Raw genomic sequence first — 12,611 nt, forward strand, 5'->3', positions numbered from 1 at the left:
GGAAACGTATCTTTCCTCCTTTTTCACCTGCCCCAGAGATTCAACTTCTTTATCCACATAGGCATATTGTTCATTTGCTGCTTTCCCATCTTCCTCATGAAATTAGAGACTTGCAAGCACCTGGCACACTGACGGCAGGCAGAAAGCCCTCAATGTTCTAGAAAAAGGAACATGCTACTGGAGTCTTTCTTAGTTTCACCAGTTGAGCCCAGGTGTCTGTGGTTTGACAATATAAGTTAAAATAATTTCTAAAGCATACAGAATAGATCCCATTTTTGTAAGATGTATATATCCATTGCCTAGAATGTTCATGATTTGGGGGTGGTTGAATTGTAGGCAGTTTTAAGTAAAAAAAATTTTTTTAATGTTTGTTTATTTTGAAAGAGAGAGCGAGACAGAGTGTGAGTAGGGGAGGGGTAGAGAATCTGAAGCAGGCTCCAGGCTCTGAGCCTCCGGGCTGTCGGCATAGAGCCCGATTCGGGGCTCAAACTCATGAAACCGTGAGATCATGACCTGAGCTGAAGTCGACGCTTAACTGGCTGAGCTACCCAGGTGCCCTAGGCAGTTTTAACTTTTTAAATGTCTTCTGGTTTTTCTACAGTAAACATGTATTAATTGTATAATCTCTAAAAAGAAATTTCAGGGGGCACCTGGGTGGCTCAGTCGGTGGAACATGCAACTCTTGATCTCGGGGTTGTGAGTTTGAACCCTGGGATGGGCATGGAGCCTACCTAATAAATACATAAAAAGAAATTTCATGAGGGACTTTGTGCTGCTCAGATGAGATGTGAGTGCATTTCACTCTTTCAGAGTCACATCCCCAGGAGAATATTGCTTGTTTCCATGACTGTCTTGGGTCCCCAGACCACAGGAAGGTTTGCTTACAACCACAGTCATCCAGGCTTCAGAGAAAATGGGCAGCCCTCTATAAGGAGGTTCTAGATAGCATTCATGAGCAAGTGTGAGCACTGGTTGCTTCAGGAAGCTTCCCACGATGGGGGCATCCGCTCAGGACCCAGGCCTCCAGTTCCTTGATGCAGAACTGCTCTCGCCGGGCCAACACCTCATTGTTGAAGGTTGCACAGGGGTGGCTTCCGCCGTGATACAAGTCTCCATCCAACCACAGTCCAAACTGGCCACTAAAAAGAAGAGGAAAATCTTGGCATGGCTCACTCCTGGAGGTTGACTTTCCAGATCCTCACCATCAGCCTTTGGCCACACCATGACCACAGCTCTGTTTTGACTATCTCATCTTAAGCTGATTTATCCAGAATTGTTGGGAACTCCCCATGTTGTTCCCCATAGGGCTTAGAGCATTTTTTTTTTTACAGTTAAGTTATTTTAATAAACATATACAGTGGTATAACCATCGCCACAGTCCGGGTTTAGAACATGTGGAACATTTTAAAGATGGTAATGCTTAACCAAAGGACTGAATCTTAAGGCATGGACTCAACCCCCAAAACACATCAGAAAGCATTCGTTCTGATCCCCTCATTTGACAGCAAACCAGGCTGGGGCTGGAAAGTGGGCTGCCGATTGCAAATCAGCAATGGCTGCTATGTTCTTCTCCAAACTGGCTCAGGGTGGGGGGCTCTTCAGGCAGTTGGGAGAGCAAAGAATTTGCCTGCTACTAATCCGACAATGCTCTCATCTTTGCCCCCAGGGTAAGATTTTACTCTGCCTGAATGTGGAGTTCTCACCAGGGGTAAGACTAACCTCTTCTTCCTAACCCACTCATCCCCCTCAGCATGCACTCACGCACGCACGCTGGGTTCCTGGGCAGAGGCCTGCCTTCCCCCGATGAGTTATGTTCCCTGAGATTATGGGGCTGACAGGCACATGTAAGGCTCACCTATCCCTGGACTCCAGCCTCATCCGAACATGCGGAATGCTGTTCCCCAAATCACATACATTCAGACTAGGCTGTCACCGACTATAAACACATGCCATTCTTTCCTCTCGGTGTTTACTTAAAGTAGGTTTGACGGGTTTGGCTGGGAGACTGGGCAGCACCTGGGAAGTGTTGAAGGGAGAGGCCTGGAAGTTAACCACCAGCCTCATTTTGTCTGGGGCAGCCTTGCCCAGTATTTCCGGATGGGAGAGGGACCAGAACACAGACTACCCCCAGACTCCAGAGTCGGGGAAGACTGAGACACGCACCTGCCACTGCCCATCATCAGTGAATCCAAGTCTCCTTTCACAAAGAAAGAATTCCTTCCTGTCCACTTGAAGACCTGGGGTGACAGGAAATGCTAGGTTACTGAAGAGTCCTGCCCTTGCAGTTTGACTCCACACCACTGGGGGGCAGTCGTTCCATCGTGGACAGAACAGAACATCCAGGCCCAAGCCCCAGCTAAACAATAGGAAGTACCCCTGGCCCCTAGACTCTTGAGATTTCTTTACATTTTTCCCCAAGGGGCTCACCTCCTTTTGCCTTCCAGTCTGAATTCCCACAACCCAAAGCCCGTCTGTTCTAGGGCAGACCAGAACTCTCTGAAGCATCCTATTTCCAAATGGAGAGAGGAGGGGGAAGGTCCAGGTCAGGAGTTGGGCCCTGATCCTGCCATCCACTGTTTGCTCATCTCTCACTGCAGCCTTCCCTGTGCTGCCTCACACTCCCGTTCCTCGGCAAGTCTTATGGGCCCCACCCCAAAGAGACACCCAGACTACTCCCATTTCTGTCCTGTCCTTCTCCACTCTTGCCCACCCAATCCACACCACAGTCACTCCTCACTCACTCACAGCCTCCTAAAGCGTCCCTGCTTCCACAGTCACCCGCCCACAGCCCATCTTCACACAGAAATGTGATCGGAGAGTATTCCTCTGCCTAAAGCCTCCAAGGGCTGCCCATTGCAATGGGAATAAAATCCAACTCCTGGCTAGAGCTGACAGCCCAGGTTTCAGCAGGATATCCTTTCAGCAGGATAGCAGATCCCTGCTTTCCTCTCTGACCTCTTCTCCCCCTTATTGACCACACTTCAGCTACCCTTGCCTTGCTGTCCCTGGGATACCCAGAGCTATTCCTGCTTTAACCTTCACACTTGCTGACCCCTCTACTGAGAATGCTCTTCCCCCAGATCCTTAATTGGCCCACTTCTCATCTTTCAGACCAAATGTCATCCCAGAGAAGTTTCCTGGATCACCCTGTCTAAAGTAGCCCTTCCTCCCACACCCTGTGTCCTTTTCCTCAGCATTGACCACCCTTTGAGATGACCCTCTCCGTATGCCAATGTGCCAATGCCTGCCCCACTAACATGTGAGCTCTGTGAGGGCTGTCTTGATTCCCAGCAGTATTCCCAAGACATGACATAGATATCTGTTGAATGAATGAATTATTCAAGAGTCAATTTGGCTAATAAAAATATTTTTAGAGGGCCACAAAGGTATAGCATATTATGGCCTGAAATTAGTTGTTCAAAATATTCTATGAGCAATCAAAGGGTTTTTAGCAAGAAAATAGATTAATAAAAATAAGCGTGGGCTCAGAAGAGGTGAGATAATATTAACAAGTGACCATGAGAAGACAGAACCATTCAATTCCTCCTCTACTTTCATCAAAGAATGTGACCTTCAGACTTGAAGGAGTAACATAAACATTGGTACAGAAGAAACTAAGACCATGTTCATGGGCTGTTTGGAATCACCATCAAGGAGCCACTGGGAATTCATAAAGAACACAAGAGGTGCCAAACGACCAAAGGTAGGTAAAGATTACCCAGGTTTTAAAAAAACAGGATTCCATGGCAGGAGACTGTGAAGACAGCCCCTGTAAAAAAAATTCATTTCATTCAACAAAATTTTTAAAGCATTTAGTACCAGGCACTGTTTTATGTTCTGGGTAAAATGGTGACTATAATAGACAGAATTTCTTGCCCTCACGGGACTCCCATTCTAGCAGGCAGGGGCAGGTAACTAAGTAAAATGCTAGGTGGTGACAAATGCTAAGGATAAAAAAGTAGATAAGGACAAAAAAGGGTTTCCAAGGAATAGAATGTTGTAAATTTAAATTAGTTGGTCACAGAGGGCCTCTCTGTGATAGTGACATTTGAGCAGAATCCTAAAGGAGGTGAGAGCTGAGCCATGTGGTGATCCAGTAGAAGGCAAGCTAGGCAGAACAGCATGTGCAAAGGCCCTGAGGTGGGAGCAGGCCTGCATGTTTAAGGACCAGCTCAGAGCTCATTGTGGCTAGAGCAGAGTGAGGGAAAGGAAAAACAGCAAGAAACAACATAAGAGAGAGGCCAGAAAATGTAGGACTTACAGGTTATATAAGACTTCAGCTTTTCTCCAAGAAAGGAAGCCATTGGCAGGTTGAAGCCAAAGAGTGACATGCTCTGACTTGCCTTTTTAAAAGGAACACTCTAGGTATTGTGATGACTGAGGTGGAAGCAGAGAGACCTGTTACGAGGCTATAACAGGAACAAAGACAAGAAATGATGGTGGCTTGAACCAGGTGACAGCAAAGGACATGGTGAGAAGGGGTGGGTTCTGAATACAGACAGAGAAGGCAGAGCCATCAGGATTCACTGACAGCTCAGACATAGGATGTGACAGAGAGGAGTCAAGGACTCAAAAATTTTTGGTCTCAGTAGCAGAAAACATGGAGGTGCCATTAACTTCACTGGGGAAGCTGGCAGGATGAGTCGATTTTAGCGGGAAAGTCAGGAGCTCGGTTTTGGACAGGAGAGGCTCGCAATGCCATGTCGGAGGTCCAAGCAGAAATGCTGGGTACTAGTTGGATATATGTCAGTTTGGAGTCCGGGGGCAGAAGCCATCAGTACGTGGATGGCATGGAAAGCAGTGAGAATGGACGAGACGTTGAAAGAAACAAGGGTAGACAAGAGTCAAGAACCAAAAACTGAGTTCTGGGCCCCTGTGATGTTAAAAGGTTTGGGAGAGGAGGAGCCAGCAAAGGATTCTGCCAAGGAGTTATCAGTGCAACAGGAGGAAAATCCTAGAACTTTAGAATTCTAGCATGTGAATACAGGAAGGCAAGTAGTAATTAGAATCCAGCATGGGTTTACTGTGAACTGCAGACCCCTTTCCTGTTTCCTGGAAAGAGTACCAGGCTGGCTGATAGAGGCAATGCAATAGATAGAGTGTGTTTTGCCTTTAGCAAGGAGTCCAGAGCTCCTTGTGACCTACTTGTCATGTGATCAAGTAATCGCTGAGTATATGTGTAGGTTCTCGGTCCATTCATGGGAGGAGAGATCTCTAACAGCAAACAAAAACACTTGGAACTGGTTCTTTATCCATTGAACAAATATTTCATGAGGGCATGCTATGCCAACACAGAGGGCTATGCCCTCCCTCACACTCTGACCCCCTACCCATTCGCCTGTTGGGTTCCTAAATGGGCATTGCCTTCTTTCCAATTACTGTGCCTTTGCACGTGCTCCAAGAAGACTTTTCCCTATGCCCTCCATCACCTGGTGATCTTCTGTTTGTCCATCAAGACGCGATGCAAGAAGCTCCTCCTCTGGGAAGTCTCCTTTGATCTCCCCACCTCCACTTCATCCATGTGCTTCTCCTTGGGGTGTCTTCCACAGCACTGATCACTCTAGATTGTACTCATCTCTCCTCTGCAAGCCTGAGAGCATCTCAGGGCAGAGAACTTCGGACATTTAGAGAGGTAGTGTAGTGCTGTGGCTGAGTTTCAAGCTCCGGGGCCTGTTCCTGCATCGCATCCTCACTACCGACTGGCTGTGTGAGGTTGAGCAAGTGACTCAACCTCTCTGTGCCTCAGTTTCCTCAACTGCAAGATGGTGCTGATAATATGTACCTCATAGGAATGTTGTCAATCGAATGCACGAATTTGTGAAATGAGATTAGAAACTAATCTGGGCTGACAGCTCAGAGCCTGGAGCCTGCTTCGGATTCTGTGTCTCCTTTTCTCTCTGCCTCTCCCCACTCGCACTGTTTCTCTCTCTCTCTCTCTCAAAAATAAGTGAACATTAAAAAAAAAATTTTTTTTAGGGTAGTGTCGTCTTTCATGCCAGGCATGCAGTGCTAAGTAGCTTTGTTCACTAAATAGCCCAGAGATGGAAAAGCTTTAGATGGGAGGGGTTGGGGACAATTCCCCTTCCTCCTTCAAAAGCCCTGCTCTCTGGCAGCAAGTGCCATATGACAACACCAGTCATCTTGTCTCTGCCGGTCACCCACCTCCTAGTCACCAGTCACCATTAATTAGAGGCATGAGCTCTGGCTCACCATCCTCTCCTCCTTCCTAATTTCTGCCTTTGTCTTTGGTGAACTTTGCCATCCACACGGACCCATCCAATGGCTGCCCTCAGCTCCTCTCCTCTTCCTCTCAAGGGCTTTTCTTATACCCACCTCAGCCACTGTCCCTTACGGTCACAGCCAGGAACCTTACCAGTCTGTTTCCAACATCCCTCGCTCTGTGTCTTATATTCCAACACACTGTCCCACTTGTGTCATTGCCCCAAGTCTCTGACCTCAAGGCCACTTCTCATCTGTTGTTCTCATCTTTGCCTCATTGTCCTTCAGCCTCCCTGGCTTCCCTTCCCCCACCGATCCTGTAGGTTCTGTGGTCCATTTTGTATTTTCACTCCCCTCAACTTCTGCTTCCCTCTCTCCCTCTGTCAAACCAGCTTGGCCAAAGTCCCATCCTGGATGAGCCCTCCCAAGGACTCTGTCCATGCCTCAACCCGAGGACCTGAATGCAGCTGGAGGAAAACACGTGCCCAAGTGACTGGCTTGCCTTTACACTGACACTCCCCACCTCCAGTTAATGCTACGTAGCTGTCCTTATGCTTGTCTGGTTCTCTCTCACAGGCCTCCCTCTCCACTCCTGTGATGACAACTTGATACTTTCTCTCTGCTCAACCTTCACACTTCTCCATCCTCACTCTTAGTTGATGACCTCACCCCACACTTCATAAGAAGACTGAAGTCATCGGATGTGTCTGTCTTCATCTTCCTACCTGTACACCCACAGATCTACCTGCGCTTGGACCCATCTTGTCTTTGCAGCCTGCATCTGGTGAGCAACACACCTCTTCCTCTCTGAGCCAGTCCGTGGCTGCCAGGGATCTACTGAGCCCTTTTAAGAAATGAAATTGGGCAACGCACTGCCCACCACTGCCTTCTGGGAAAGATAGATGGATATCAGGCATGCCAGCATAGGGAACGGATCTGGGATCTGTCCAGTAGGACCCCAGGATCTTTGTCATAAGTCCTCCTTCCCCCCTCTCTAGAAGGTTGGGAATATTACCTTCAGCTGTGGGGAGAAGGAGAAGAGGAATGTCTCTCCAGTACCATAGAAGCCTTTGCTGAGTCGAAGAGCCGAGGAGGAGAAGGCCCCAAACATCTGGAAAGCAGAAGAGCTTGAAGTTGCAGCTGGAAGGGAGTGGAGGTCCTCTGGCAACCCCGCTCTCCAGGCTTGGTAATATAGGCTCATCCTAGTAGGGCCCCGGGGGAGCCTGGGACAGAGCTGGGGGATGGAGAGGGCCCCAGAGCCCATCAGTGTGTCCCTTCCCTTAACACTCCCCAAGGAAGAGCCCTTGCTGGTGTCCTCCTTTTTCTTAAATGTACTTATTTTGTATAAGTAATCCTTGTAGAAAAGTATTAGAAGTTATAGACAAGCAGAAAGAAAAAAATGAAGCCATCCCAAATCCCCCTCTGCTCCCCAAGATAACTATTCTTAACATTTTTGTGCATTTCCTCCCAGCATCTGTTTAATACCAGTGTGCGTATTCTTATACAGAAAACCAGATCCTATAGTACATCTGTTTGTTTGTTTTTTTAAGTTTTATTTATTTAGGTAATTTCTACACCCAATGTGGGATGTGAACTCATGGCCCTGATATCAAGAGTCACATGCTCTTTCAAATGAGCCAACCGGGCACCCTGTACATTGTTTTGTAAGCTGCCTCCCCCCTTCACTTTTCTTCATAAAAGTCCAAACATCCAAAAAAAGTAAAAGTCCGGCACAGAATACCCTCCATGAGGATTTAAAACTGTAAATGTGTTTGCCATATTTGCTTTCTCTCTCCTTATATTTTTTTGGTGTCCTGTTTGAAATTGTAGGTATTATAACCTTTTACCCCTAAATAGTTCAGCTCCAAGAATGGGGGCTTTCTCATGTATAACCACAATACTATCATCTCACCTAATAAAATTAACAGCAATTTCATAATGTTATCTAGTATCCAGTTCATAATACATTTTCTCCACTGGCCCAAGAGTGCCTTTCATATCCTGCTTTACAAACAAAAACTTGGGGGGCACCTGGGTGGCTCAGTCGGTTGGGCCTCCGACTTCGGTTCAGGCCATGATCTCGCAGTTCGTGGGTTCAAGCCCCGCGTCAGGCCCTGTGCTGACAGCTCGGAGCCTGGAGCCTGCTTCAGATTCTGTGTCTCCCTCTCTCTCTGCCCCTCTCCGCTTGCACTCTGTGTGTGTGTCTCTCTGTGTCAAAAATAAATAAACACTTATGGGGTGTCTGGGTGGCTCAGTCGGTTAAGTGGCCGACTTCGGCTCAGGTCATGATCTCACGGTTCATGAGTTCAAGCCCCGCGTCGGGCTCTGTGCTGACAGCTCGGAGCCTGGAGCCTGCTTCGGATTCTGTGTCTCCCTCTCTCTCTGCCCCTCCCCCATTCGCGCTCTGTCTCTCTCTGCCTTTCAAAATGAATAAATGTTAAAATAATAATAATAAATAAATAAATAAACATTAAAAAAAAATTTAAACAAAAACTTGAGGGGTGCCTGGGTGACTCAGTTGGTTAGGCGTCCGACTCTTGATTTCAGCTCAGGGCATGATCTCACAGTTCATGAGCTCAAGCCCTGCATCGGGCTTGTGGCAACACAGAACCTGCTTGGGATTCTCTCTCTCCCTCTCTCTGCCCCTCCCCTACTTGCGCTCTCTCTCTGTCTCTGTCTCTCTCTCTCTCTCTCAAAAATAAATAAACATTAAAACAAACAAACAAACAAACTTGGGGCACCTGGCTGGCTCAATGGGTGGAGCACGCAGCTCTTGATCTCAGGGTTGTGAGTTCAAGCCCCACATTGGGTGCAGAGACTACTTAAAAAATAAAAATAAAATCTTAAAAAATAAAAAATGAAGACAAAACCTTAACACTTTTATAGCTATGACTCTACATCATTTTTCTTACCAGCCCTTGGCAATATTTCACTATGTAGCGGGACCATAGCTCACTTAGCCATTTTCCCCTTGTGGAATAGTTGGTGGGCTGCAGGTTTTCACTCTCATACACTGTGTTGAGGGGCAGAGGCAGGATCATTGGGAGGCAGCCATGGGGAGTAGCTTTTGACTTAACATAAGGAACAACTTCCTCCTAGTCACTGGCATTCAGCCACGGGGCTCCATCCTGAAGAAGTGAGCTCCCTGGCCTTGAGGTGGAAAGTCCTGGATCAGAATCTGAGGATGTTAGGAACTCCTGCCTACGTGAGGGTCCTCAGAGACCCATGAGATCCCTCCCAGCTCTAACATGTTCCTTCCACAGAAGAGCAGTTGAAACCAGCTTTTATCCTCTCCACTACCCCGTCTAGAGAGCCTGCCAGAAATCCCCTCTTGGTGAGACCACCTGGATTTGAGACAGCGCCCTCCCCAGGCCCCTGCTGTGAAATGCAGGCGCTTCCTGTGGCTGCCTCCTCACTGGCCGGCTTTCTCTCTTAGCCCCTCTAATCCATTCTCCCACCAGCAGGGGGATGTTTTCAAAGCGTAAATGGATCATTAAGGCATAGATACCCCACTTAAAATGTCTTCCTAGTTATTTGCTTAACTCCTGACCCTGCCTCCCTATTAGGCCTGTAGCTCCAGGAGGGCTGGAACCACTTCTGTCCTGATGTTGGTCTAGTCCGCGTTTAAGCTGGCACAGAGAAGGTGCTTAGTATACACATGTTGAAGGGATGAATTAGGGAATGAAGGGGGGAAGGAATGCTCTGAGCAATGTAGGTGTCACTGTCATCATCAGTGTCCATTATAAGTGACTTGGGCTATCACCTCTGCCTCTAGCCCCTGAGGCTGCCCTGGGGCAGGGCCCACTGTGTGCGTGGTTGGGCACCCCCAGAACTTCAGTTGGGGCCCTGCCCAGCTCACCTGCCCGTCCTGGTCCCTCAGCACCAGCAGCACTGGCCCACTGTGGCCTTCCATCTGCCGGTAAAGGCTCCGCAGGCTGAAGCCATTTCTCGACGTACAGAAGGCCAGGCTCCAGGAATGTCCGGTGACTCTTGGCGGGAGGTGGAGGCTGAGCTAGAGACAGGGCTGGAGGTGAGCGATGGATCCAAGTCCTGCCCCGCGCCTCCCACCATATCTCTGGTACTCCACTCACACGGGCATGGTGCTTTACAGGTGACAGAGGAGTTTACTGTTTCCAAGGGCTCATTACCAGCCTTCAGAGAGAGGGATTATGATTCCCATTTTACGGTTGAGGAAAATGAGGCTCAGGGAGGTGAAGCAAGTTGCCTAAAGCCCACGCAGGGAGTAAGTGGCAAAGCCAAGATTTGAACCAAGGTGAGGTCTCCCTCGGGGCCCTCTCCCTTTGGTCACCTTGGTCTCTAGAGGCTGGAGAGTAGATGAGATGCGGAACCCCTCCCCCTAATCCACCCTACCTCATCCTTCCACTCCCATCCCAGCTTTGGGACATAGCGGGAGTGACCCCAGGTGTCCCTGGACCTGGCTGGGGTAGAGCAGGAGGGTGAGACCCTCAGGCTCCTCGCGCTGTGCCCGAACCTGCCTCATCTCCGAGGTTCCTAGAACCTGGCTGGCTTCTGCCAGCTGGGGCTCCACAGGATCTTCAGGAACAGGAGCTGAGAATGGGGCCGGGGCTGTCTCCTCTTCCTCACCCTCGTCCACAGACACAGCGTCCTCCACCCGACTGGGCTGTGAAGACACAAAGAGCCCTGGTGAGTCGAGGGACAAGGAGACACCAGCTTCCATGTCTCCGGAGCCCGAGAGCTTCAGCTGCCTCATCACCCCTGCCCAGGGCTCTGCAACCGGCAGCCCAGCCAGAGAAGGCTGGTGCCCATGACAGACAAGTCTGCCCCTGCCCGTATCCGGCTTCTGCCCCGGCCCCTGCCTGCCGAAGGTCAGAGGTACGTGTGCCCATCCGATGTGGCCATGGGTGCTATGGTCTTCTGCATGCTCCAGATCCAGAGGATCAAGTTCTAAGCTCAGGGGCAGGAGAGAAGCGCTGGTGGCAGCCCAGCCTGGCCCTGGGAGCTACATCTGTGTGCGTCTGCACGTGGAATAATAATCCTAACACCACCAATACCGACAGTGGCTGATATTGATCAGCACACACTGGGTGAAGTGCTTTTGCTGTGCATGACCTCCCTGTATTTTTCCCAAGAGTCCTAAGAAGAAGGTACTCCTTACTGCCCTTCTTTTACAAAGAAAGAAAATGAGGGTCAGAGGCTTCCCTGTCAGCCGGGGAGACAATGCGTGTAGTAGGTAAGTTTGTGCGGGTTTGTGTAAGATGTGCGCTCGTCCGTGTGAATGGGTGCATTGGCTCCACATAGACCTGTGTGGGCAAAGCAGTGCGAGGAGATGTTGAGTAACCGTGTGTGTTTACCTGTCAATGTGTTTGTGAGTCGGGATTGTATCAATATGTGTGTGTGTCAGTGTGGATGTGTGTGGGTTTATGCATTCATTCAGTTACGCTTCCACTCTGTACCGGAGTGGACGTTGGAGCGTGCGCGTGTATGTGGGTGTGTAAACGTGTGCGTGTGTAAACGTGTGCCTGCACACGGTGACTTGGGGGAATTTTTGTAAGAAGGAGAGGCCTCCCTGAGGATGAGAAATGACCAGGACGCCGCTTTGCTATTCCCCAGGTTCAGGCTTGGGGAGCAGGTCCTAGCTGGGTGGGGCTTCTGGACAGAGCTCCATCTGGCTGGAGACAGCCGTCTGTGCTCCTTAGGGTCTCCGGACCAGGGGGTGGGTATCAAGGCCCCTGGTTCCTGAGCTCTGAACTCCGGGCCAGCTGAGGAGGGACTTGGGAGGGGGACACATCACACCTGCCTCCAGTGCTAGCCCAGATCCCATCCCGCCAGAGATCTGGCCTCCCGCACCTTTGCTGACCTAACCCCCCAGCCCAAGCCGGGCCCCTTACCAGCCGAGTGTAACGCCAGCGGAGACCTTTCATTCTCCTGTCCGAGCCCAGCCGCTGGCAGTAAGAGTCCTTAGCCGTCACAGGGGAGAAAGCACTGCTGGGAGAGGCCTAGAGGTGAGAGGGAGAGGCCTGGGGCACACCCTGCTAGCTTCAGGCCACCCAGCTGCCCTTTGCTCCCTCTCACCTGTCACTCCCAGGATGAATTGTCGCTGGGTGGGTCTATGAGGTCAGCTACCCTCGGCATTCAAGGCCTCACTTGCAGTTTGTGACTAACACACATTAACCATACATGGTAAATTCTAGCTGTGATTCCCTTCCTCCTCCCTGCCCTTCTGGCAGCTTGGCCTAGGGATTATGGCCCTTTGGGCAGATGCTTGAGCTCCAGGCTGGGGGTCTGGAACTCCTGGTTCTCTTTCTGACCTTGGTTAAGTCCCTTGTACCCTTGGGCTTCGGTTGTCCCACATGAAACGTGTTGGACCAGATTATCTCAGAGACCCTCACAATACTGACTGCCAGGTACTC

The 12,611-nt window shown here is 49.7% G+C and overlaps 2 protein-coding genes across 3 annotated transcripts in view; one reads left to right on the forward strand and one right to left on the reverse strand.

Moving 5' to 3' along the window:
• The window catches only part of SAMHD1 (SAM and HD domain containing deoxynucleoside triphosphate triphosphohydrolase 1), a 54,387-nt gene extending 46,092 nt beyond the window's left edge, over positions 1 to 8,295 (forward strand). Inside the window, exons 16-19 of one of the 2 annotated variants that reach the window (XM_030309652.1) lie at positions 1,667 to 1,708; positions 3,564 to 3,703; positions 6,796 to 7,003; positions 7,218 to 8,295. In XM_030309652.1, coding sequence (XP_030165512.1) covers positions 1,667 to 1,708; positions 3,564 to 3,596 — 75 coding nt within the window. In that variant the 3' untranslated portion in view covers positions 3,597 to 3,703; positions 6,796 to 7,003; positions 7,218 to 8,295. Of the gene's footprint in view, positions 1 to 1,666; positions 1,748 to 3,563; positions 3,704 to 6,795; positions 7,004 to 7,217 lie in introns of those variants that run through there. The other variant, XM_030309653.1, reaches the window with a different exon arrangement.
• Positions 950 to 12,335, reverse strand: TLDC2 (TBC/LysM-associated domain containing 2). Its single transcript, XM_032592574.1, has 6 exons — positions 12,090 to 12,335; positions 10,712 to 10,861; positions 10,079 to 10,231; positions 7,235 to 7,330; positions 2,164 to 2,237; positions 950 to 1,139 (listed from the first exon to the last, which is right to left on the reverse strand). Exons 1-6 carry the CDS (start codon positions 12,120 to 12,122, stop codon positions 950 to 952), a joined length of 696 nt encoding a protein of 231 aa, XP_032448465.1. The 5' UTR covers positions 12,123 to 12,335.
• Positions 12,336 to 12,611: the final 276 nt, after the last annotated feature.

The sequence above is a fragment of the Lynx canadensis genome, chromosome A3, assembly GCF_007474595.2.
Source record: "Lynx canadensis isolate LIC74 chromosome A3, mLynCan4.pri.v2, whole genome shotgun sequence".
Taxonomy (NCBI): Eukaryota; Metazoa; Chordata; class Mammalia; order Carnivora; family Felidae; genus Lynx; species Lynx canadensis.

Bases quoted from the DNA above. Each gene is read 5' to 3' on its own strand.
- TLDC2 (XM_032592574.1), bottom strand. From the start codon at position 12,122: ATGAAAGGTCTCCGCTGGCGTTACACTCGGCTG. The intron at 10,232-10,711 runs GTTCGGGCACAG...CCCTGTCTCTAG, and splicing joins GAACCTCGGAGATGAGGCAG to CTCAGCCTCCACCTCCCGCC. The intron at 7,331-10,078 runs GTGAGCTGGGCA...TCTGCTTTCCAG, and splicing joins TGAGGGACCAGGACGGGCAG to ATGTTTGGGGCCTTCTCCTC.